Source organism: Lissotriton vulgaris, chromosome 2_2, assembly GCF_964263255.1.
Source record: "Lissotriton vulgaris chromosome 2_2, aLisVul1.2, whole genome shotgun sequence".
NCBI classification, from domain to species: Eukaryota; Metazoa; Chordata; class Amphibia; order Caudata; family Salamandridae; genus Lissotriton; species Lissotriton vulgaris.
In genome coordinates, this window is record NC_141688.1 from 85,314,732 (window position 1) to 85,341,160 (window position 26,429).

Here is a 26,429-nt window from a genome sequence, read left to right on the forward strand (position 1 = left end):
GATGCGGGACAGAAAAGCTGGTCGACGCGTTTCAAACCCCTAAGAATAGGTGGGGTTCTCCTCAGGACCGGGTTTGGTTCTCAATCCATAGGTTCGACCGACAACTTGAGAATATCTGATCAATATCGTATTTCCCAACAGGTTTGTTAACAGCAGCTGCGAGCGAGCGGTTTCAGTAACGCTGCTCTGTTGCTTTCTTTAGCGGCTGCTCCTAATCGAGGCAGGAGCAAGGCGGTAATCCTTCTCCCTCGCTGGTGTACACGGATCCACCGTCTGGAATCCTCTCTTTGTCAGTTCCCAAATCCCTCTGCCTTACGGTGTCTTCCCACTTCACTTGCCACACCCATGTGTCTCAGAGAGTTTAGGATATTATCCTATTTACACCTGCTGTTTTTTGCCAAATCCACAAATCTTTACAGTGCTGCAGTACAGTTGGAGATGGCCTAAATCTTCTTGGAGATACTCCTTATTGAAACTGAATTTCCAAAGTTTGTTCACGTCCATCTCATTGGTGGTGTGAGTGGCTCACGACTTGTTCTAGAACAAGCCTATATTCTGTAAGTCACTCATTTTAATTGTTATGCCTGTTGTAATTCTGTGCCAGCCCTATGTTGGATTTTACTTTCCGACGCCTTTTGTTATTTGTCTATAAACTTGAAATGATATGTTCCAACTTGCAGTTTTATGGCACACAGGAATGAATGTCTCCAGGTCCTGCATCGTTTTTGTTACTTGTATGTTAGCATTTACACTACAATACAAGGCACTTGTAGAGCACACAGCTGCCTCCGAAGAGGTGTCCCAATGCTAGCGGAAGGCTCCAGAAAAATAAAAACCTAATAACATGTCCTTAGATGCCCACTAGAGAGGAGTCAAAAAGCACAGTTTTGAGATTACTTCTGAAAACATATTCAGAGGGACTGCACCGCTAGCTGAGAGAAGGAGCATTTCTTAATTTGCAAGCCAGGTAAATGAAAGATCTACTACCTCTTCTAGTCTTCTTAATGCGGGTCCTTGAAACAATTTGAGGTTATTAGATCTCTGGGATCTGGCTTGGCAATAGGGCTTAAATCTTCTCCTAAGATAGCGAGGACCTTTATGAATAAAGGCCCTAAAGGTAAAGATGAGTACTTTAAATTTGATCCTGGGAGCCAGTGGAGCTGATGATAGAGAAGGGGCACTGAAGTACACAGAGGAATCTTTGAGATTAAGACCACTTTCATTCATTTACTACCTTCAGACAGAGCTGAAAAGAACTCTGTGTTGAAGGCGTGTTTTTATGAAAAGCCAAAAGGAGTTGGGTGTCTTTCGCATCGGAGGTCCCCACTAATTTAGCCAATGGCTCAAGGTAGACATTAAAAAGTTTGAGGCTGAGCGCCAAACCCTGAGGTACGCCGCACTCAAGTGGCCAGGACGAGCAAGTAAAAGTTGGAAGAAAGACTGCTTGAAAGCGACCTTTAATGAAGGATTTCAGCCATAACAGAATCTGATCTCTGTTTACACTCTTCTTGAGTCTATCCGACAAAATAGCCTTGGGAACTGTATCGATCGGCGAGGACAAATCCAGTAGCATAACTATAACAGGAGAGCGCAGGTCAAGATTTTCCTTTATGAATTCTGAAACCTCGAGTAGGTCAGACTCAGTACTGTAACCCTCATGAACGCCTAATTGGGAGTCATGCAAAATACTCTAGGAAATTTGATAGCTGCCTCATGACAATTTTGGCCAAACGTTTAGTAACTGTGGCAAGAAGAGAAATCGGTCTAGAGTTGCCTAAGACCTTTGAGTACGCAGACGTTTTTTTTTTAACAGGGAAAGCAATAAATCTTGCTTCCAACCTTTAGGAACCAGTACCAATTCCAGAGAGTCATTAATCCGCGTACTAAGAACTGGGTTAACCACGTTAGTGGCATAATTTGAAATTGCAGGAGGGAAAGGGTCCAGAGGGAACCAGATTTACATTTTACACGTTCCGTTGCTGAGTCCTCTAAAGAAATTGGGGCAAACCTAGTAAGTAGAGGACCTGATTGAGTAAAAAGGGAAGCACCATGACCAGGAGGGACCTGCACAGTAAATTGCTCGTAAATGGTTTGAATTTTCTTTTTTTTTTTTTTTAAATCAGAAAGCTCATGACCTAGTCGTTGGAGAAAGAAAAATAAATTGGTGCTGGGAGCGAGGAAAGAATTCACAATTTTAAATGGCTGTCATGGTTTATTGGCTGCCTCAGTAATGGAGTTAGCAATGTAGGATTTCTTAGCTTCCTGGGTAGTGGTATGATAGCTTTTCAATGCGGCTTGATAGGTCGCTTTAGACTCTTTATCATAGGCCACTCTCCTTCTCCACTCTAATCTTTTGCATAGGGATTTCTCCACCATACCTGCATCTGAAAACTATTACGGTTTTGATCTTTTATAAGTGTGGATTTTTGGAGTAGTAGCATCCAACACACTGACCAGCCAATTGTTAAAGCTGACCACGTCATCTTCCAGATCTCCACTGCAACTAAAGGGGGTAAACTGTAACGTCTCAAAGTTGAGATTCAGAAATGTTAGTCTAGGGTCTGGAGGATTTCCTAACCAGCACATGCGCAATTCTAGGAGCTGGTGAAAGAATGCTAAAAGGAATCAAAAAGTGGTCAGACCGAGAGAGCAGGTTTAACCAGAACTGTTGAGGAGTTTGATAAAATAAAATCGAGAGTATGACCTGCTTTATGAGTGAGTTCCATTACTAGGTCCATATAAAACCCTTACAGTGAGGTCGGGAACTACTGCACAAGTTTGTTATTTAGGTCGTTCACATGTAGATTGAAATCACCTATTACCAGGAAATTGATTACAGAGGAGACAATTGACCTAGCACATCAGAAAGTAATTTTAAAGAGTCTGCCGAAGAGTCAGGGGGACGGTAGATAAGCGCCCCAGATAGGGCACAAGAGGGTCCTAAAATAATAGTAAAAGCCAGACCTTCAATATTATGGATGTTCACCAATTTTGAAATGGAGCAAGAGTACGAGGAGCGATATATTATTGCCTCCCCAACCCCTTTTTCTGCACTCAGTCAATATGTTTAATTGAAAGTCAGGAGGAACAGCCAATGCAGTCAGTGGCCCTACAATCCTGAAGCCAAGTTTCTGTTAGAACATCAAATCCCAGTGGATCTCAGCAAGTAAGTAAACGATAAGTAAAGCACGCCTGAGTAGGGATCGACAGTTAATGAGACAGGCAGAGAAAAATAGGCCCGAAGTGGAAAAAGCCTTGGCATCTGATCTGCTACAAGAATAATACCACAATCCCTGCCAGAGGACGAACTGGACTCCGCATAAGCATCTAGGGAGAACCCACAGAAGGGACATTTGTTCCCCCATTCCTTATTAACGGGCGCCAGCTCACAAACATGGTTGCAAGAAGCAGTATGGAATTTCAGCAGCTCAGCCCTTGAGTATGCTTGAAAGGCAGCATTGTGGCAGGATTTATCGGCAGCGTGGCTGGCGTGGCCGCAATGCGGATGGATGCAGACTGGCTTGCCTTAGGCGCACTAGGGTTTTTATAATGTGAATTCTAATGCAAGACAGATGTCCGACTGGATAGAGCATTCTCACTACTTACATGGGAAGTTGAGCCTAGATAATAGTTTCACGTGTCTAACAATACCACCCAGCTCTTGTTTTGAACATGGAAATTTACCATAAAAGAAGGGGCCCAGACAACTGAGCATGGGAGTAGGATTTGAACCATTGATTGAAAATCACAAATACACTTTTGAATCCTAAAATATGGTCTACATTTTTCTTTTCTCTCTCAGAGGCCCTGTTTGGAAGACCGCCCTTTGCCTCGAAATCCTTCAGTGAGCTGGAAGAAAAGATTCGGAGCAACCGTCCGATTGAGGTACAGCTGGCAGAAAGACCTACAGCGCTTGGCAGGGCCTCAGAGGAGAGAAGCTTGGGAGTAATCCCTAGTAGTGAAACAAAAAGGGCTTGGGAGACATTCTTGGAGCGTAGAGTGGGGTGAGATGCTTGTGAATGCCAGCATCATAGAATAATTAGAGTCTTGTGAAGAATCCCTAATGGTGAGGGTGCAAGAAAAACTAGATGGTAAGTGGAATGAGAGATTTGGAATAGAACGATTAAAGAGGCTTGGAGTAATACCAAGACCATAAGGACCAACGTAACTAGAGAGCAAGGAAGAAAGGCTAGTGGTGGAATATCAGGAGAGCGGCACTGAGAAAACATGCTTGTGTCTCTGCGTGGAAGCGATTGGGAGTAATGTGCAGAGCTGAAAGTGGATGTAGAAACCCAATCCATTACTTTTTGTGGCCTAGTCTCTGCCCCCTCAGACCCTTAGGTATAATTTATATTGATGTTACTGGCCAGGAAAGCATAGAACCCCTTGCCATTGTGACAAACATTTCATTGAAATTGGTCCTTATATGTAATGCCTGCGACAGGGCACTCCTCCTGAAGTTGTTTGTAGATTTTGAAACTGCTGATGGCCAAGATTTTCCCTACAATAATCCCAGATAAAGCATATCCTAACTGGAAGTGCTCCCTAAATTCCAGGCTGTTTCATGGCAGTAGCAATAGAACATATTCGTATGATAGCTTCCAAACATTGTAAACGAAAGAGGGTTGAAAAGGTTATGCCAATTTGTGCCCAGCTACTTCTCTCTTTGGTACCAAAGAGATTAGAACAAGAAAACCCTGCCTTGGAATTTAAAGTAAGGTCTTACACAGGGATCCTAAACTACCAACAGAGCCAACACTGCCCCCTAGAGCCAAAATTCCGAACAATCAATCATACATTTTTTTTAAATATATACATTTATTGTTTATTTTTATGATTTCAAAGTCTCATATATTGATATTACAAAATACAAATAAATATTAGTTCATCATTCACATATCACTTAAAATGTATATGGTTCAATGCCACATATACAGTCCCGCATGACCCGAAAAACTCTCACACTCATACTTCCACATACTCTATAAACAATCATACAACCATTCTTTCGCATATCAAACAGGCATACTCCCACTAATACACATCCGCCATCACAAGAATTGGTAGAGATGTAGTACAATTCATTAAACAAAGGGGTGCTGGGCAACAAACAACAAAGGGGATTGATGATGCATTAAACAATCCTGTTGCCCGCAGGAACCACGCCGACGCGCGTTTTGGTGTACAGACCCAACCAGGCCACACCTTCGTCAGGGCGACGATGAACCACGGGGGGGGACTGAGTATCTTTATCCAGTCAAATTGGATTCAGGAAATACCATGGCCATCCTTTCCAGTTTTGGATTAGGGTGGCTCTCTTTAACAGGCGTTTTGTGCCCGGGACCTAAGAAGACAGTGTCCCAGATTTGGACTATTCTCCCACTCTTTTCACTAATTACTCTCAATTATTTATCCTTGGTCGGGTATTTCAAGATGGCTTCTAGGATGGAGCACCACTGTTGAAAGGCTCATAGAGTTCACAGGGTGGCTGGGTTCACACTTAATACGAACCAGTCTGTATATTCCCCAGGAGGTAACAATCCGAAAAGAGTTTTTTTATAAAATCGGCATGTCCCTCTTTAAATGCGTTGGGGGTCCATGGGCGGGATTAACTCCATATAGTATGAAGGTCGATAAAGTTGCTCGATGAACGGTACGTCATCTTCTGGGGTGGATGGACGCCACTATCCACGAGGGTACACCAGAGACTTCTTTCTTTGGTAATCATCTTGGACGTTGCATGAGATTCCGAATGTGTTTTGCTTGTCCTTCTTCGGATTACTTCTTCAATACACTAACACGTGCCACATGTTCATGCCATTCAGTTTATGCCTCACCTTGTCTAAGGTTCCGCTGATGTGAGATAAGCTCTATTTTTTGCTCATTTGAGCATAAACCTTGGCCTGGAGGGATTTGTTTTAGTTCTGTACATACAGAGCAAGACTTAGGATGGGTGCAAGGGCAGGAAATTGGTGGGTGCCCAAGCCCACACTCCGGGAGCTCTCTATTTATTGATTTGTTTTATGGTCCGATGTGATGAGTTGTCTCAGAGAACTTTATCCTTTCATGATTAGGTCTACAAATATCTGGCTCTGCTGCTGTGAAGTTTGCAATGCCTTTCCCCACTCCTGGTCTCACCCCATCTTGTCTCCGATTGACATTGGACTTTTCTCCATAGATTCCAGGGAGGCCACAGTTGTCACCAGACTGCAGAGACCTGGTGCAGAGGTTGTTAGTGCGAGACCCTCTGCAGCGCATTACCTTTCCAGAGTTCTTCACACACCCCTTTGTGGACTTGGAGCACATGCCTTCGGCAGACAGCCTGGAGAGAGCGGTGAGTGATGGAAACATTTTATGAAATGTAACTGACCCCTGCAGAGCACTGCTGGAGGGAGCTCACATTGAATTGGTCTTCACAGTAACTAAGAGCACACCATAATCCCATTTGTCATTAATGATACTACTAAAGCGCTGATTGTGTCTGACAGCCTGAAAGAATACTGCTACTACAACTGGAGGATTTGCATTTTACTAGGATTCATAACACTGACAGGGAAGTTTACACTGCTGGGGGAAGGTTCACTCTTAGTGAGTAAAACCCGTAAAATAAAGAGGGAAGATTTTCACTGCTGGAATACACTCCTTTGAGAAGTCGTAACTATGCTTCTGTTGTATGGCTCACACTCCTGGAATAAACCCACACACTGGGGCAGACCTGTACTGCTGTTCTATGGTTTACATTGTTTTGTTGTTGTTTTTTCTTTTTATTAACAGATGTTTTATTCATCACAAGACATAAGTATGTTGCATTACAGTTGGTGAGTTAAACTCCTAGGTCAATCTCAGAATCCACTTTCTACATAGTTCGATATTGTTCAAAAGGTGTATATGCGTTAGCAGGGCAAAAATACATTACGTATAGAGTTTGTAGTCCCAAGGAAAGCAGGGCAGTATATTATAACCCTCACTCTATTCATGTTGCATGCTCCTGTGATATAGGTTCTGAGGCTCATGATCTTGGGATGGTGCAAGTTTTCCCCAGTGTATGTTCCATTTGCCCCAGATCTTTTTCAATTTTTTATGACAGCATCTATTTATATAGACTGATCTCTCCGCTATCATGCACCAGTCCAAGTCTTTCTTCCAGTCGTTGATGCATTTAATTGTTGCCACCCCCCATTTCTGTGCAATATTACGTTTGGCTATCATCATGCTCAGTGTTGCCTAATTGTGATAGGTCACTGGCAACTCTGTGGCATCCCAAATGTTAAGGAAGCCCATTTTGGCCGATAATGCTGTGGTTACACCCTTGGCCTTGTTAATACATGTTAGGACGGCCCTCCATTAATTCTGGATATTTGGGCATTCGCATAATATTTGGGAACATTTTTCTACTTGGCCACACACCTTGACACAGTCGCGTCCATCTGTCTGTCAATTTCTACCCTTATAGTACATTTGACGTAGACCCTGTGGAGATTCTTTAGTTGCACTAGTCGGAAACGTAGCAGTACGCGACCTCCCTTGGTGAAGCCAAAGTATCTGTCCAGTCTTCATCCTGCATATCTTCCAAATCTGTTTCCCAACACTTTCAAAGTTGTGAGAGAGTGTCTGGGGATTTATTTATTAGTTTTCGGTATGGAAGTGAGATCGCCTTGATGGAGAGGGGTCCCTCCAGCAGTCTGTCCTCCAGTGGTGATGAGTCTGGAATGGTTTCATCCGGGGGCAACACTGCCTGAATGGCATGTCTGATTTGTAAATACCGGAAGGTCTCTGAAGGGCCTATTCAAACTTTATTTGTAATCAAGCAAATGGAATCACCCCTCCGGCTGTACACAAGTCCCCCACAGTAGAGATCCTGATCAAGTCTCATTTATCAAATCCTTGCCTTATTGCCATGGTGTTGAATAGCTCAGTCTCTCACAAGGGCAAGGCCAGCGTAATATTCCCTTTCCAATTTTCGCAGAGTCTTGTACCAGAGGTGATTGAATAGGCCATCGATGCCAAACTGTCCTCCTTTGTTAATCAGAACGTAATCTTGGACCCCTTGTGCCCATTATAGCACGGAACTGACACTATTTCAGCCACTGAGGAGCTCAAGCGGACGCTAGATGGAGGGGGAAGCGCTACCTTCATCCTCCTGGATTTGTCAATGGCTTTTGATACAGTCAGTCATGAGCTGCTGCTGTACCGTCTGGTCTCCATTGGAATCGAGGACAAAGTGCTCTCCCTGCTGGGCTCCTTTCTGTCTGAGCAGTCTCAATGGGTTGAGTTGGGCAGCTATCACTGTACCCCATTCTCATTGCCTTGTGGTGTCCCTCCGAGATCTTTCCTGAGCCCAACACTTTTTAATCTTTGTCACTCCTCTGGCCAAATTGACAGAAATGTATGGATTTGCCCTTGTACGCAGACGATACTCAAATAATCGTCTCAGTGAGCAGATCACTCAGTTCTACAGCCACCAGATTTCATGACTATATGAGCCATATAGGGAGTTGGATGACAGACAACTGTTTGGAACTTAATTCCTCAAACTGAGGTTCCTCATATTTGGTAATAATCCCTCCATCTGGACGGAGAGCTGGTAGCCTGTCCAACTTTGCTCATTACCTATTCCAGTACCTAACGCTAAAAAATCTTGGAGTCGTCATAGATACCAAGCTCTCTTTTGAAGCGCAGATCAACTCCACCACTTCTGTCTGCTACTTTACTCTTAAAACTCTCAGGAAAATACCCATGATTCCACCAGAGTTAAGAAAAACCGTGGTATCTGTACTGTTATCATCAAGGCTGGACTATTGCAATGCTCTGTTTACCAGCGCTTCTACACTCAGTATCCAGAAGTTCAGACTGTTCAAAACACTGCAGCGAGAGTACTATTAGGAATCTCCAAATTTGACTCTGTGATCAAAGCCCTAGTTCATCTCCACTGGCTGCCCGTGGCAATGAGGATCCAGTTAAAATTCCTCTGCATTACATTCAAATCATTGAACAATCTAGGGCCAATGCAAGTGGCTAACCAATTCAAGCCCTACATCCTTGCAAGATCTCTCAGATCCGTCGAGCTTTTGATTCTTTTTTTTTAAACTCTTTTTATTGGGTACTTGACTTGTTACCTTAATGCATACCATAAGGTCTTGTGTACATGAAATTTATATTTTCAGTGTACAGTTCTGGCCACAGTTATACATTTCCGTAACATAAAATATGCAATAAGTTATTTTGCATTTTTGTCTTTGGTTGTTAGCTATCCTCCAATGAGGGTTCCAGGCATCCCCGGCCCTAGCAGCGCCGGGGATGCCTGGCTTCACCTTGGGGGTGCCCTCTCACAGGGAAAGCCCGGACGGGTTCCCCAGCGGTATACAGCGCCAGGACGCCACGTAACGAGATAACAGTGCGCTTTACAAGTATACATACATTACATTACATTACATTAGTGATAGTGCACAGATGCCCCCTCTAAATACATTCCATTTTCCCCATTTCCGTTCCCATTTCTTAGGACATCCCCGGCGAACATATACAGCCTTTTCAGCAACCATTGCACTATCCATATCTCCACACCATTCCTCTGTCCTCTTGAGTTTGTTGTGCATCCCACTGTTTAGTAATGTTCCTCTTGGCTATCATCATTCCTAGTGTTGCCCATTCTTGGGCTGCGTGGGTAAGATCTGTAGCAACCCATATATTTAAAAGACATGGCTTGGGTTCTGGTGGTACAAGGGCCCCACTAACCTGTGTTATCGTGTTTGTGATTGCTTCCCAGTATGCTACAATGGCTGGGCAGGTCCATATTGTGTGATAGAATGTGCCTATTGTACCGCATTGTCGCAGGCAGAGTTGGTTGTTGGTTTTTCCCATCTTATGTAGGGTCGTTCTAGTGAAGTATGTTCTATGGAGCACTTTAAGTTGTATAAGGCGTAACTTTGCATATATGGCCACCTCACGCGGGGACATAAGCGCTTCCTGCCAGTCTGCGTCATCTAGTTCCCCTATGTCGATCTGCCATTTTTCCTGCAGTGTCTGTGAAATTAAATGAAATAGTTTTTTTTTAGAGCGTGTGTATGCTGTGGTGTCTTAAAGCTAGCTAAACCTAGGTTACAGCAAGGGGTAGGAGACTAGTGTTGACCGGGGTCAAATGCCCATGTTTTTAGATCCTTCCTGAACTGCAGCAAATTCGTTTGACTCCTGAGATGTCTGGGCAACGAGTTCCACAGCCTAGGTGCCAGGATAGCGAAAGCTTCTTCCTCCCCTTTCTCAGTCCTTACTCTTGGAAATACGAGTAAAGAAGCTGATGCCGATTAAGGCTTCTCTGTGGTGTGTATCGCTTAATGTATTGATCAAGGTGGGCAGATCCCGCCCCGTGTAAGGTCTTGTGCACCATACACATCGCTTTGAATTGGATCCTAGCCTGAACAGGTACTCAGTGCAGTTCCCGGATAGCATGGCTTATTAGACAGAATGTAGGAATTTTTAATAGCCGAGTAGCGGCATTCTGGAGTGTCTGCAGCTTAATTATCACACTCTTCCTGGCTCTGTGGTAAAGGGAGTTACAGTAGTCTATTTTAGTTAATACAAGAGCAGTGATAACGGTGTTCCTGAGGTACATGAGTCTAAAAGGAGAGATCTTTCGGAGGACTTTTAAGGTATGGAAGCAAGACCTTGCTGACAATAACCCATCCATCCGCAGACAGGAAAGAAAATGGAAATAAAAAAGAACTCTCAAGGAGCTCTTGATACCGAAGTCCCCCTGCTCAACATACAGGCAGCTCGTCACATTAGCCAAAGCAAATTACTGTAAAATTATCTTCAGTGACACCACTGATAAAAGCAGAACAGTATCAGCCCCTGGCACTCCAAAGAAAAGTGCAATGTGTTCAAACATTTTCTTCTGTGAAAAAATACAGAAGATCCAGCAGCACATCGACAATACCAACTCTGCTTCAGTTCTTTCACACTCCTCTTTCTGTATAATTCTGCAATGGCCAGCCTTCATTGCCCTCGCTCTCTCCGAGACCTTCTCAACTCCCTCAAAGCCACTTCTTATGAAGATGTCTTGCCATTGTCCTTCATCAGAGCTCTTTCTGGAGATGCTCTCTTACCCCTACTTACCATTGTCCGTGCATCCCTCACTCAAGGCGTCCTGCCAGAATCTCTCAAGACAGGCCAGACTCTCTTACTCCTATAGAATCGTACACTAACCTCTGATGAACCTCGCCAACTACTGGCCCATTACTCCCCTACCATTCATCTGTAAGATCATTCAAAGGCAGTGTGTGTTCAGCTCTAAGACCACATCAATGCTGAATAGCTCCTGTGGGACTACCAGTCTGCCTTTAGATCACCCTGCAACACATAAACCACTAGCTTAAACCTCATAGACTATGCCCTCTTGATTGGAGACGATGGCCACTGCCTCCTGGTATTGCTGAACCTCTTAGCTGCCTCCAACACAGTCCATCATCCCACCGTCATATGCCCCCTAGAGTCTCGAATGGGATTTACTGGCAATGTCCTTCACAGGTTTTTCCCCTACTTTTCCAACCAACACCAGTTTGTTTACATGGGCATATACAGGTCACAAAAGAGCACTATCACTTGTGTAGAACTCCAGTGCTCCATATTGTCCTCTCATCTTTAACCTACACATGGAGCTACTTGATGCTCTTTTCGTGGATAACAGCATCACGATTCACCAATATTGTGATGATACACACCTGTACTTGAAAGTCTTCTCTGCTTCACCCATCCAATGACACACAAACTTCTTACACATCATCCAGACCTGGATGTCCAGCACCTGTCTTAAGCTGACCCCAACCAAGACACAATTCCTGTTATTTGCCAAGAGCGATAAACAAGAAGAAAGACATGAACCTTGATGGCTTTGAATCCCAGCGTTCACCCAATGGCAATTTTATTTCATTCATACTGTACACCAACTTCATCCACAAGTAACATGTTGCTGTAAAAGCAAAGACAGCCTAATAACAGCTTACTATTCTAAAATAGTCAAACTATTTCTTCCAGAAAGTGATTTCAGAACTGCTCTCTAATCCCTTGTACACTTGCATATGGATGATGGTAATGCCGTACTCCATGGCCTCTGTGGTGTCACACTAGCACCCCTTAGGGCCAACCTACATGCTGCAGTACATCTTATCCTGAGCCTGATTAAATATGATTACATCACCCCCATCCTGTTTGAACTCCATTGGTTTCCCTTTCCAGCCTGTACATATTCAAATCCAGCTACATCATTTACAAGCTACCACAATCTGCACCCCGCTTATTTTGCAGACAAGCTCACCATGTTGTGGATCTTGGCACACCTGCAAACAAGAAACCATCTGATTGCAGACCAAGAAATGCATCCCTGTATCAATCCGGACTGCCCCAACGCTGCTCCAAATTTGGAAAGAGTTGTAGACTCACCTCTTTTAGGAACACTACTATACAATGCATTAACCATCCTTAGTCAAGCTCCTTTCTCTCTTACTCGTTGATTTATTTTTTAATTGTATTTTTATTTATTTTACTCTCAATATACACTGTTCACAGCAAGTCATGACCGTACAATCGTATGGGCTATTCTTGCCCAGATGTGCGGTACAGCAATATATCCACATAGTACTGAAAAGAAACATCCCATGTTAACACGAGCATCACAACCGTGCAATCAACTTCCTTCTCTACCCATCCCCACACGCCCCCGCCTAACCTGGTTCCCAGGAAAACAAAAATAACAACACCCATACGGCAGGCAGTAGCACCACAAGTGCATCAGTGCCGAGAATCATGGCTGAGCCTCTTTAGGCTGTTCAAGTGGGGTGAGCATTGCCTTCAATTTACCTAGATGAGCATCCCACTGCTCCATAAAATTACACCTTCCATCACGGGCTCTGGCATCCGCCCTAACCGAAAGCTCAGCAGAAGTCCAGCGGACTACTTCTTTCTGCCACATGGTGACGAAGGGGGCAGGCGTCGCCATCCAAGATATGGCTATTTGTCTTTGTGCTAACACAAGTGCCAGAACCGTATACTCCCTTAATTGTTTTGTGCATTTCTTCCGCACCCCAAAGTGGAGTTGACAGAGGGTAGGGTCACATGGCAAAATGGAGGTGGCGATATCCGATATAGAAGATGTCAGTTTGTCAGGCGTCCACTATTACAGGGCAGAACTAAACCACATGCAGAAAATCTGCATCAGCACACTAACATCTGGGGCAAGTCGCTCTGGCACCCGGGTACATTGTTGCTATTCTGTCAGGGGAGAGGTATGTATGGTGCAAAAAATTAAACTGCGTGAACGGAAACAGAGGGTTTCGTGTAACCATTCTAACAGACCTCAGGCATCTCCGCCACTTGGCATCCTGCAGGTCCACCAACTCTTTCTCCTCTCACCAACCCCTTAGAGCTGAGAACCCACTGCTTGCATCATTGCATTGCAAGGCACCATAAATGTGTGATATAGCATGCCCCTTTAAAGCCACCATCCAACTCCATTGGGCCAGCTACCTGCACATGGCTCCCATCCAAGTTCCACAAACTCCCCGCCACCTCTCGTAGTATGGAAAATTGGAGAAACTGGCCCGGATCCAGGTTGCAAAAGTACAAAGTCTGCCCTCCACTACTCTATCCCTCCAAGTCTTGTATTTCGCTGTGGTCCAGGTCGCCAACTGATACACTCCTTCAGCTGCCTAAACTGCGGAGGCCCAAAGGTAAAGGCTAGGACCATACCTCTTACTCTTTGTTTTAAGCTTGTCTGACTATATACAGCGCTCCACTGCCTTTTGGCTAGGTTTGCGCTATAGAAATACCATTTGCATTCACACTGGGTTATTGTTCATAGCTATTGCTTCTGGGGGAAGGTTGCACCTAAATTGGGAGCTCATACTGCTGGGAAGTATCCACTGTGGCTGAAGCCTGCACTGAGGGAGACCTAAAGAACTGACTGGGTACTTCTTGTGGAAGCTTACAATGTTTGGAGACTGTGTTACTGTTGAACTCTCATTCTTCTGATTGTCTACAGCACGTGATGGGCACTGCTATAGATGGGCCACAGCACTAAAGTATGTAAGTACTTCTCACCACTGCCGGAAGAATCTCCGACAACAGCAGTGTTTTACCATGGACTGGGCACTACCGGAGAAGGTGCACACTACCAAAGTCATAACTCTGACAAGATACTGCTGGATGAATCCTACACTGCTTGAGACATGTATCAATTGTGGGGCACTACTCAACTAATCCTGCAATTTCTGAGTCCTCTCAGCCTGCCCTGGGACTACTGGAGGTGGCTTGACTGATTGAGCCTTATCCTGATGACAGGACACTACTTGATTTAGCCTATGCTGCTGGAGCCTTATTGCAGTGATTAGTACAGTTAGAGGGAACTAGCACTGCCTGATTTAGATTGGACTGCTATGATTCATAAATGTGAAATGGACACTGCTGGAGTACAGAAGATAGATGGGAAAGTGCAGGAAAGGCAGTACTTGGAGGAAGTTTACACTGGTGGGACAATGATACTAGAATGACAGTATGAATGTTATGGTGTTGATTTTGATGCCCTTTCTGCTTTTTTTCATGTTCAGGCCTCCCTGGTAACAGAAGCGGTGCAGAAGGACCCCACAGATCCAGAGGTGGCATTGTCCCTCTACTGCAAGGCCCTAGAATACTTTGTGCCCGCGTTGCACTGTGAGTATTATTAACAAAAGATATGCTCTCTCCACTTATACTGATCGCATCAAACTGCATACAATGACTGTCAGCATTGGACTCTCTAACTGTACATCAATCAATCAATTAAGGTTGGTAAAGCACAACTACTCAACTGTGAGGGTCTCAAGGCGCTGGAGGGGAGGGGAGGGGCGGCTCCCCTCCATGCTGGGGTCATCGGAAGAGCCAGCTCTTGAGGTCCTTCCTGAACTGGGGCAATGTTGGAGCTTGCTGAAGGTGGAGGTCGTTCCAGGCTTTTAGTGTGAGGTAGGAGAAGGGCTTTCCTCCAGTTCTGGTCTTGTAGATACGTGGGGCAGTGGTCAGAGAGAGCACGGCTGATCAGAGGTTTCTTTTGGGTGCTTGGAATGAAAACCAGAGGTTCAGGTATGCAGGTCCGGTGGGTATTGTGAAGGGCCTTGTATGCATGGGTAAGGACGTTTATTCTTCTTTTGACTGGGAGCCAGTGGAGGTCTCTCTAGGATCTGAGAGGTAGGCGTGGAGTCTGACCTGCTGGATTCTGCCGGTGAGGAAAGAGTGGATCTAATTGAGGCCCTTGCCTCGTATGCCGGCGTTATGTAGTCTAGTGGCTCTGGCTGTACAGACCTAGACTACCTGACTCTGCCTTTGCGCTAACTGATTCTTTAAAACTAAAAGCTCTGGCTGGTGAGCATTGAGTGCCTTGCTTGTTCTACCCTAACTGCCTGTCTATACAGGATGAGCACCCTTACCAAACCGTGCTGACAGCCCCGACTGCACAGCAATAGACACTCTGATAGTACTGCACTGAATATACTAACCATGTAGCACCTGACTAAGTGGGAGCATTGTCACCAAGTAGTGTATGATTGAAGCCAGTATTTGTATTCAAAAGCTATGCAGACAGGTAAGTGTCTTACATTTAGCAGGGTAGTGTTTGCATCTTCAAGCATCTGTCCTCTGCAATTTCTCTTGCGTTGTATAAGTTCCGAGATTCCTGTGCTTGAATTATTCACGGTCATGAGGGTATGAATCCTCAGTAGTCAGTGCTTTAAACAACAATACTCATGTACATTAATTGAACATTGCTTTAGTCATGCACTGTGCGCAGTCTCTCCAACTCATTATGCAGCTTGAACCCTGGTTCATGTGGTGAAGTGACCTTCTCCTCCAAATTCCATCCGAGGCTCCGGTAGCACAGATTTTCTACCTTCCATGGGGTGAAAGGAGAATCCTCTAGACCTCTGCTCTTGAGGCAATGTTCTACAACTTTGAAGATCTGATAAGGATGTTGGTTTCTTTCTGAAATCCCCTGGCAAATGCTTACATTAGTTGCTTTTTCCACTCCAAGTTCCGGGTGTTTGGTTTTTTTCCTTTCTTATATCTGGGAGGTTCTCACCCTGGAGGTGTGCTGCTCTATGTACAACTAAAATTTCCATTACAAGATGGCATAGATGCCTTTAAAAAGACTTTCTTCACGCCTTGTCAAGCCTGTGGAGTAAAGATCGTTTTCTCTTATAACATGTAGGACTTTATCTGTTTGCATCCTAGCATATCCTTGGATTGTGATAAATGTAAGATTTCTTGACAAAAACCCTAAAGATAGGATGGAGGAACTAGTAGATGCCAGGATATCTAAAAGTAATATTTCCAGAGTACCCTCCGTCCCCTCCTTGCATCAAAGGTAATGTTGCCTTGGTTGGCATTCAAGCCCTCTGTGCATTTCTTTAAGACGCTAACATTGGTTTCGCACAAAAAGTGATGCAGTCCTTGCTTCTGACACAAACGAACTCTGAAAAGGAAATGGTGAAGCCCTAAGCCTTCTTATGGAGGCTGTCTTCCTCTTAAGGAAGCTATCCCCCTCTTATGCAAAGCATGCTGCCCTGAAAAAGTTAGGTCCATGAAACAACCCCTAGAATGTGTCTGAACCAGGTGATAACCATTTCAGTTACTGTAGGAGCAGGCTACTTTAGGTCCAGGTAGCCAGTCAGAGGAGACGTTTTAACCCCGCCTAGAGGGCCCAGAATAAAATAGAGAGGGATACTCCCAAGGTAGTTTTATTCTTTATACTGCACGGGGATTCCTTTGAGTTTTTGTTTTCCAGCTACCAAAAAAACCTCATTGCTCCACCCCTAGCATTGGTCTGCACAGGGCTGTTGTAGCACATCCAATGATGAAGCATGCCACTACTAGTGGGTGAGGGAAATTGTAAAACCATTTATGGTTTCCCATAGAAGGAGATATCTTTTTTACCTTACCTCCTCATCTCTAGAAGTGGCACTGTGTCCACAGGCAGGTGCAAGGTGCTGTTTTTCCTATGAAGGAGGGAACATACTTAGGGAGTAGAATGCTGCCAGAAGACCAGTCACTCAAGCTGAATGACTCCAAGCTCTCTCTGCTTCTTTGCTACGGTGATTACAATCCTAGGTCCTCTGTAAAGCATAAACCATTAGTCTTTTCCCACTGTTTATCTGCCTTCCTCAATGAGCAGTCAGTTATGTTCAGACAGGTCATCCAGAGTTTATGTAAAGGGGAACCTCTTTGAACATTATTTTTTCCTCCAGTCACAGACCTATGGTTAACTTAGACCCAGCTTCACTCTCATCCCTTCCCTAGTGTATTTATTTGTCTTCTGCATTGCTTAAACCTCTTTTGAATGTTCCTTCGTTCCAAAATGTTAAAATATAATTAGTGGTTAGGAAGTATTCCTTTTCCCCCGCACAACCGATACTGTAGTCTTGAAACCTGGAGACGCAGTCCCTGTCCCACCTCCACTCTGTATCTTCCCCCATAGCTCACAAACACAGCCCTCCTCTTGTAGGGGCACTCGTCAGTCCTGGTAGAGACATTCGTGATCTCCACTCTGTATATCTCATCACCACCCGATTCCAACAATTAAAGATCCTATTAATTTCTTATATCCATCTCATAACTATACCTGTAAGGGAAAAGCCTTTTTGAAGCAGAGTATTAGTTGCTAGATAGCAGTTTGTAATGCCTTTGCCTTTCTAAATGTGAAAGCCAGGAAACATGGGAAGTTCATCTGTCCAGAGGCGTGCCAGTGGCTGCAGCTGTATTACCTGGCATTCACACTCATGGCCATTTCAAAGCTGCATGGGTAAACCATGTTTACATTGTTTGAGTGAAAGGCCTTTTGCTTGCATTTCTGGATAAATGCATCTTCGGTTTGCTTTCAATTCTGCCAGGAAGATCTGCTAGTCCAGGATCAAGTCCAACTCTGTACCGCACTACTTCTAAATGTGTGAAGATTCTTCAGGCACTCGGGTGTCATTTAGTTTAGATGTGCTTTTTACACCGTGTTTATCAAAATTATCTTCAGCCCCTAATTTTTATATAAACATAGTGGTTACTTTATTCAGAATTTTTCTTCATGTCTACATTTGACGTCTTTGTTGCCTATTTGCGTTTTTACTGGCCTAAATCTTTATTCAAGACTGACATCATGGATGGTCACTAAAAAGATTATTCATTAAACCCCAGTACATTTCGAGAATGCCATTCATCAGAGGGAAGCAATCATCCTCTTTATGAATAATTCTTCATTCCATAGTCCTTTCAGTGAATCTGTGATCTGCACAAGTTATCAGCAGTTGGCTGGCAGTCTCTGCACACTGCCCTTTTAGTATTTAATTTTTAGTGAAAAACATAATTCTACAATTCACCTTGAGGAGGTTTCATTAACCCGACAGAACTGTTTGTAGCTCATAACAGGTACACCCAGGATCAGCTAGCTACTAAAGCTTGCCCATGTGCACCAGGCAACAGCTCCGTCTGCCTGCCCATGTACACCAGGCAGCAGGTGCAACAGCCTGCTCATGCACACTAGGAAGCAGCACAGCAGCTTGGCAAGGTGAACCAGGGAATAGGCACAACAGCCTGCCCAAGGACACCATGGAGCAGCCACAGCAGCCTGCTGAGTTGCACCAGGGAGCAGCTACAACAGACTGCCCTCATAGACAGAAATCCGCACAGCACCCTGCCCAGGTAGGAGCAGCTTCCTACAAATGCTTGCCCATGTACACCAAGCAACAGCTCCAGCAATCTGCCCATGCACACCAGTAATCCAGCCTGCCTACAGACACCAAGGAGCAAGCAGCCACTGCAGTCTGCTCAAGTGCACCAGGTGGCAGCTACAACGACCTGCCTAGGTAAACCAGGGAGCAGCTACAACAGCCTGGCAATGTTCACCAAGCAGCAGCTACAACAGCCTGGCCAAGTACACCAGGCAGCAGCTACAATGACCTGCTCAAGTACACCAGGCAGCAGCTACAGTGACCTGCTCAAGTACACCAGGCAGCAGCTACAATGACCTGCTCAAGTACACCAGGCAGCAGCTACAATGACCTGCTCAAGTACACCAGGCAGCAGCGACAATGACCTGCTCAAGTACACCAGGCAGCAGCTACAGTGACCTGCTCAAGTACACCAGGCAGCAGCTACAGTGACCTGCTCAAGTACACCAGGCAGCAGCTACAGTGACCTGCTCAAGTACACCAGGCAGCAGCTACAATGACCTGCTCAAGTACACCAGGCAGCAGCTACAGTGACCTGCTCAAGTACACCAGGCAGCAGCTACAATGACCTGCTCAAGTACACCAGGCAGCAGCTACAATGACCTGCTCAAGTACACCAGGCAGCAGCGACAATGACCTGCTCAAGTACACCAGGCAGCAGCTACAATGACCTGCCTAGGTAAATCAGGGAGCAGCTACAACAGCCTGGCAATGTTCACCAAGCAGCAGCGACAATGACCTGCTCAAGTAAACCAGGCAGAACATATAACATGAAGAATTGATTTTTTGTTTAGTGACTTAACTGTTTTGACGGTGTGTTTTCCTTTGATGTCACGTTCCCATCAACTTTGAAGATTTGTTTTATAATTAAAAATAAATGTATTGCTAAAAAAAAAGGCTTGACCACGCAGTACTCATTGGCTGTGTGGGTTCTGATTGTAATTCTAAGCAGTCTGGCCAGCCAAATGCTTTTCTGTTTTTGCAAGTACACCAGGCAGCAGCGACAATGACCTGCTCAAGTACACCAGGCAGCTGCTACAGTGACCTGCTCAAGTACACCAGGCAGCAGCTACACTGACCTGCTCAAGTACACCAGGCAGCAGCTACAATGACCTGCTCAAGTACACCAGGCAGCAGCTACAGTGACCTGCTCAAGTACACCAGGCAGCAGCTACAATGACCTGCTCAAGTACACCAGGCAGCAGCTACAGTGACCTGCTCAAGTACACCAGGCAGCAGCTACAATGACCTGCTCAAGTACACCAGGCAGCAGCTACAACATCCTGGCCATGTTTATCAAGTGACAGCTACACCAGCCTGGGCAGGTACACCAGGGAGCAACTACAACAACCTATCTTGAGTGGGAGTTGCCTAGTGGCTTCTAGCGCTTAAACTGTTTACAAATTAGAAACATATTGAGCAATTTGGATATTTTAGTTGTTGGGGCTTAAATCGTTGATCATCGTTATGTCTCAACAAACCATGCTCGATTTAAATGATGCTTACTATTTAACCAGACTAGCTGGTGTGAATCATATGTTCCCTTTTACCACGAATACAACAGCACAATAAGGGATGGATAGATGGATTGAATTAACCTCAGCCACTAGCGAACCCTCTGCAAGGCTAGCACAGGTCTGGAGTTGGGTGTGTTCCAGTAGGTGCTGCTACCGGACGGGGTGTATGGGTGGAGCAGGGAGGGTGGGGGAGGAAAAAACACACACACAAAAAGCATCCTCTTAATCTTCTTCCTGTCTGGAGTCCCGGCAACAGGGTGCACCCGGGCTCCCCTCAGCCAATCACAACACAACTGTCACCATTACAGCAGCGTTGTGATTGGTCTGAGCGCCTTGGTTCGGCGCTCAGACGGGGACTGTGACCTGGGCTCGTTGCCCACCCAGGCTGTACAATACAGCTGGTGCAGAACATGCAAAGGGCACATGAGTGGCCAAACCATCATGTGCACTTGGAGAGTACCTACCACTCCTCCCCTGCAGTGCTCTGGCGTCACGAAGCCCTGCCCCGCCCACATGAAACCAACTGAGCCATTGCAGTGGGAAAAATAAAATGATAAAGTTGCGTTATTATTTTATGTTTCCTTTTTAAAATGCTCTGAGAGCAGTGGGGCGATGTTCCTCTGCTTTAGCGGTGGAGCCGCGGCTGGTGTGTTCCCACACAGAGAGGATGTGCCTTACAGGTCTGACTGGACTGGCACTTTTGTCTTGAGGTCAGTACTGATTTCCATACGGTTAGATTCGGTCTGTAATGACACCGACAAGAAAAAATTGACTGTAATATAATCTTCTGTTCTTTGACTTTCACTTATAGCCATGTAATAAACTTGTACCCGTGGGAAAAAATAAAAGAAGCCCATAACTTGGTCTTCCTTTGCAGTGTGCTGTGCAATGCACTGTTCCGCCCGTTTCGGATCTCTGCTTGGTTTGTCTTTTGTTGCATGTCTCCTGTTATGATTTCATAGAGCTCGCATGTTAACAGAATGAATAAAGATCTGTTGTTTAAGCTACGAGATCCCTGCACGTCATTTCTAGATCTGGTCCTCGGTCTGCGCCGCAGTTTTCCAGCACGGTTGACTGGTTGTCTTGGTGGCGTCTGCTCACATCTTCTGCTTTGAAAGAGCTCCACGTGTTGGTAATGGCGGTGCTGGGTGTTAGGGCATCGCTGTGTTACTGATCTGTACTAGAAACCGCTGTACCTTTCTAAAGCCCCCTGTATACTGCAGCTGGACCTTGGGTGCATGCTCGGATTTATGAATATACTACCCCTCTGAAGTAGCCAATCAGGAATGTTGTGATATTAAGCACCAGAATAAAGGAACCCTGCGCAATGGGCAAGTGCTGTCAGGTGCCGAGTACCTGCACTTATTTCATTTGAAAGGGAGAGTAATAGCAATTCCCAACCGCGGTGCAACACTTCTAATGGCAGAGTATCAGCAGCTCATGGTAGCAAATACAGCTACTCTGGGTAGTGAGTACCACTACTGAAGAAATCTCAACTTATCTCAGCTTCAGCCCAGTTGGGACAATGTCTCCCAAGTCGGTGGTGGTTCTTATGGAATTGATGGATGTGGTAAATAAGGAATGCAAACATTGAGTCCTATTCGCAAACTGCATTTTGTAGTACGTTTAGTTGTTGTACAATAGTACTACTCGCGTACTGCAAAACGCTAATCATGAACCTACATTCAGAGGCCTCCAACTCTCTTTTCTTACCTGTGCAGAGATCTGTGCACTTGTGCAGCTGCGTTTTAATAGTAAACGTGGGAAGGACGGGGGTAGTGCCATGAAAACCGGGAATACTTTCTCCTTAATGGAGGGCTTAAGGAATGGGATAGGGGAAGGGTGTAGGGCAGGATATTCATCCACCCATGAAAGAATAAGCCCATTGCTATTCACAAACCGCACTTCTGCAGTTACCAAGGGTTATGTGTACGAAACTTTTCTGGAGGTTGCAAATGGCCCGATTCGCATACCCATCCCACTTAGGGATAAAAGTGCTACGCAAATAAATGATGGATGGAATGCTGAATAAATCATACATTCACCCCCAGTCAAGCGATCTGGGTTGACTCCATCGTTCTTTTGCTTACCATGCCAACCCAGTTCAGACCCAGCTATATGCAAATCAGTCTTGACCCTGTGCCTCATGGGAACAGTCCAGACCGAACTGCCAAGCCAGGTCCTCCCTGGACAGTAAACAAGCATCCTGGGACCGGGTTCTGGGTATTACCCAGCCTCGGTTGATTCCAGTGGCATAGTGAGCAAGAGACCCACGTATGGGCATGCCCATCCCACTTAGGGTGAAAAGTTCTATGCAAACAAATGATGGACCCCGAACTGCCAAGCCATGTCTTTAAAGGAAAGACATGGCTTGACCGGTTTCTTGGCAGTTTGGGCTGGACTGTTCCCATGAGGCACAGGGTCAAGGCTGATTTGCATATGGCCATGTCTGAACTTGGGTGGTGTGGAGTGCAAAAAAAACCGATGGATTTAGGCCCAGATCTCTGTACTGGGGTGAATGTATGACATTGTTCTGCATTCTGTCCATCAACTGTTATTTTTGCACAGGCCGGCATTACCCCAGAGGGTGTGGGCTAGACCACTGCGGGTGCCGGGATTAAGTTACTGGGACAGTGTTTATAAATCATGTACATTGTATTTTGATTGTGTCATTGGATGTGTATGCCACCCCGGGTCGCGTCACCTTATTTTTTGTCAATATGTGATGTATCGCATTATTTTTTGTAGGTGTTATGTATATTGCATTATTCCTTGTCATCACTTGAAGTATCATATTGTTTTATTGCTTTGTTTTATTGAATTTTCACAAATGTCGAGCTAATTAGTTGCATCGTATCTTTAAACGCTTGGTCCTTATTGCAAAATTGGAAAATAAAGTAAAAAAAAAAAAAGAAACTGTGAAGTGCACGATTGTCTCAACCTAATATAAACTTATTTTGACTTGTACTTAAGTGGTTGTCTATTTACTCACTTGTATACTATTGCGCGACCTCCTCTGACCTGTCTGTAAAAGTTACATTTTGTCCCGAAGTTTTGTCCTGAATTTTGAGCTCCTGTCCTGAATTTTGAGCTCCTGTCCTGAAATTTGACCCTTTGTCCTAATTTTTACACTCACCGACCGTACAGAATTTGCACCCATGCCAGTTGGTCACCCTACTTGTAAATGGTGAATACCCAAAAGTAGTAAATTTAATACAAAGTGGAAGAGAAATTAAACCAGTGAGTAGATGTACTCACGTGTAAATGTATCTTTGTTAATAATCCCCGTTGTCTGTCTTGGTTCGTATCAGGGCCTTACCTTGGTCGTTCCCCTTCTATCCACTAGATGGCAGTGTTACCGTAAATCTTGGAAAAGCAGGAATGTCACTAGCGAACTACTGTAAGCGTGTTTTATTTTAGTTAGGTGAGGAAATAAAACTTCTGCTGCTGGATCTGAAGATTTCCTTTGTTTTCTATTTTAGATGAAACTGATGCCCGACGGAAAGAGGCCATCCGTAAAAAGGTGAGTTGAGGCGGAAGCACTGCTCAGGGGACGGGGAATCCAGGGAGGACAGGCGGATTGAGCATTTAAAACAGAATAGGACACAGAAAGGTGGACGAGGGAAAGGAGCGAGGGTGAGTCAGTATGAGGTTACATGAGTGAAATAAAAAGTGCCAAGACCTGAATAAAGGCATGTTTGAGCTTTGTGACAGTGGTTATTATTGTGTTTTGACAGTATGTGGCCAACTTTCCAACCTCTGATGTCACAGCTCCAGTTTTGCATTCACATAAGCAAGGACAGCTACCCACACCTCCTTTGTCCATTATCCTCCATAGGCAGGTTTTATGTTCTATAATTGAAGGAGGCATAGGACCTCTTAGTGCAAGGAAGCTGTGAGTAAGAACAGGGGCTTGACTAAACAGTGTGAGGGTTGCTGACCTCACACACAGCAGGGTCTGCCAGAAAGAGTTACTCTTCTGCCTCTTCTAAAGACGAAAGGATCCTCAGTGTAGCGGGAGTTGCTCACCATTCCTGACTTTCCTAAGCTGTGGCTTGGCTCGCATTGCTTTTGCTGAGCACTCTGTTGAGCAAGCGGTATTATCTTGATTGAGCACTGACGCTGGGGGTGGTTAGCAGCGCTTTACACAAACCCCATTTCTCTCTGTTGGTTCTGTGCACTATACACCGGCTCTTAAAATGAACACTCTTCTTATTCACCAGGAGGCCTATGCAAGGACAAGGTCCCATTATGCTTTTTAGTCTGCTTTTTAGTCTGCTTTTTACCAGACAACTCCTCTCTTGGCACCCGCCCCTGCGGTCTTTTAAAACAAAAAATATATATGTATGTGTATATGTATGTATGTATATGTGTATGTGTATATATATATATATATGTATGTGTATATATGTGTATATATATATATATATATATATATATCTATATATATATATACATATATATACATATATAATGTAAAAGGAAATAAAAATAATGTTGGCACAAAAAGTTGGTCCATGCTCGTGATTCCGCGTTCAGGCGGTGTTCTGGTTGCGAGGTGTTGTGTGTGTGTGTATATATATATATATCCGAAAATCCTCAAACTTCCACACGCGCGGCGAAAGAAGAAGACAGACCCCACGGCTTCAGGCAAGATGTTGCTTTTATTAAATATTGCTTATATATGTATGTATGTATGTATATATGTATGTATGTATATAAAAATAAAATGTATGTATGTATATATATATATATACATACATACATATATATATTTTACCACCTGCCCAAGGTGCATAAGAACATTGAAACACCTCCGGGCAGACCCATCATTTCCTCCATTGGAGGCCTCACTGAGAATCTATCGAAATTTTTGGACCACTTTTTGTTCAACTTCGTATTGTCCCTGAAATCTTACATCAGAGACACTACGGACTTTATAAAGAAAGTGGAACCTCTTGTCTGGCATCCCTCATATGTACTAATTACCTTAGACATAACGAGTCTCTATACCTGCATAGACCACGAACAAGGTCTTAAAGCTGTTGAGTTTTTCCTGAACCAAAGAGAAATGAAGTTTGCTACTCACAATAAGATGTTATTGGAACTCATAAGATTTTGTTTATATAATAACATATTCCTTTTTCAGGATGTACTATATCAACAATGCTCTGGTACGGCGATGGGCTCCTGCTTCGCCCCCAGCTATGCAAATTTATTCGTAGGCTGGTGGGAGGAGCAGGTAGCCTGGGCCCCCAGTAATGCCACCTGGAACACCAATGTGGTACTATGGAGCAGGTACATAGATGACCTGTTCCTAGTGTGGGACGGGTCCATAGATGAGGCTAAACGGTACATAGAAGTGCTAAATGAGAATGAGTGCAATCTCAAATTTATAGGAGAAATCCATAAAGAAAGAGTCGATTATCTTGATCTCCAAGTAACTGCGAGAAATGGGCACATCTGCACCCAACTCTATCGCAAGCCGACCGCTGGCAACAGCGTCTTACACGCTTCTAGCGGCCATCCCCGTAAACTAATTAAGAATATCCCTTACGGGGAATTTATGCGACTTAAACGCAATTGCACACAGGATGAGGATTTCGAAATAGCAGCTGCAGACAGTATAGATAGATTCTGCAATAGAGGATACAATCTGAACCTGCTTCATGATACTTTGAAGAAAGTTAGAATGATACCTCGTAGGACCCTCTTTGAGAGTAAAAAAACTGAGTCCCCTGAAGAGACGAATTTCCGCATGATTACACCTTTTTCTGCGGATTCCTTTAAATTAAGATCTATCTTATCTAAACACTGGCACATTCTCAAATCTGACCCAATAGTAGGGTCTGATATGCCGGAGAAACCTTTAATAACCTTCAGGAAGGCACGTTCCCTACGAGATGAGATGGTTCACATTTTTTTGCAAACACAAGAAAAACAGATAGGGACACTTAAAGTCGTTAAAGGCTTTTTTCCATGTGGAAAATGTAAAGCCTGTTATGCTAGCAAAAGAACGTTGTCGTATGAAGTACCAGGCTGTAAAAGTGGGAGAAAAATCACCAAATTTATGTCCTGTCATACGGATCATGCAGTATATTGTCTGATGTGTCCCTGCTCGTACCGATATGTGGGGAGTACTATCAATCCTGTTAAACTTCGAGTGTTAGAGCATATGCGG

General features: G+C 44.5%; 1 protein-coding gene across 2 annotated transcripts in view; it reads left to right on the forward strand.

Annotated features, from left to right (window-relative positions):
- ULK3 (unc-51 like kinase 3) overlaps nucleotides 1–26,429 on the forward strand; it is a 249,596-nt gene that overhangs the window by 63,613 nt on the left and 159,554 nt on the right. For both annotated transcript variants that reach the window (XM_086959332.1, XM_086959333.1), the window contains exons 6-9: nucleotides 3,803–3,885; nucleotides 6,179–6,334; nucleotides 14,598–14,700; nucleotides 23,731–23,771. In XM_086959332.1, the coding sequence (XP_086815458.1) occupies nucleotides 3,803–3,885; nucleotides 6,179–6,334; nucleotides 14,598–14,700; nucleotides 23,731–23,771 (383 nt within the window). The remainder of the gene's footprint in view (nucleotides 1–3,802; nucleotides 3,886–6,178; nucleotides 6,335–14,597; nucleotides 14,701–23,730; nucleotides 23,772–26,429) is intronic.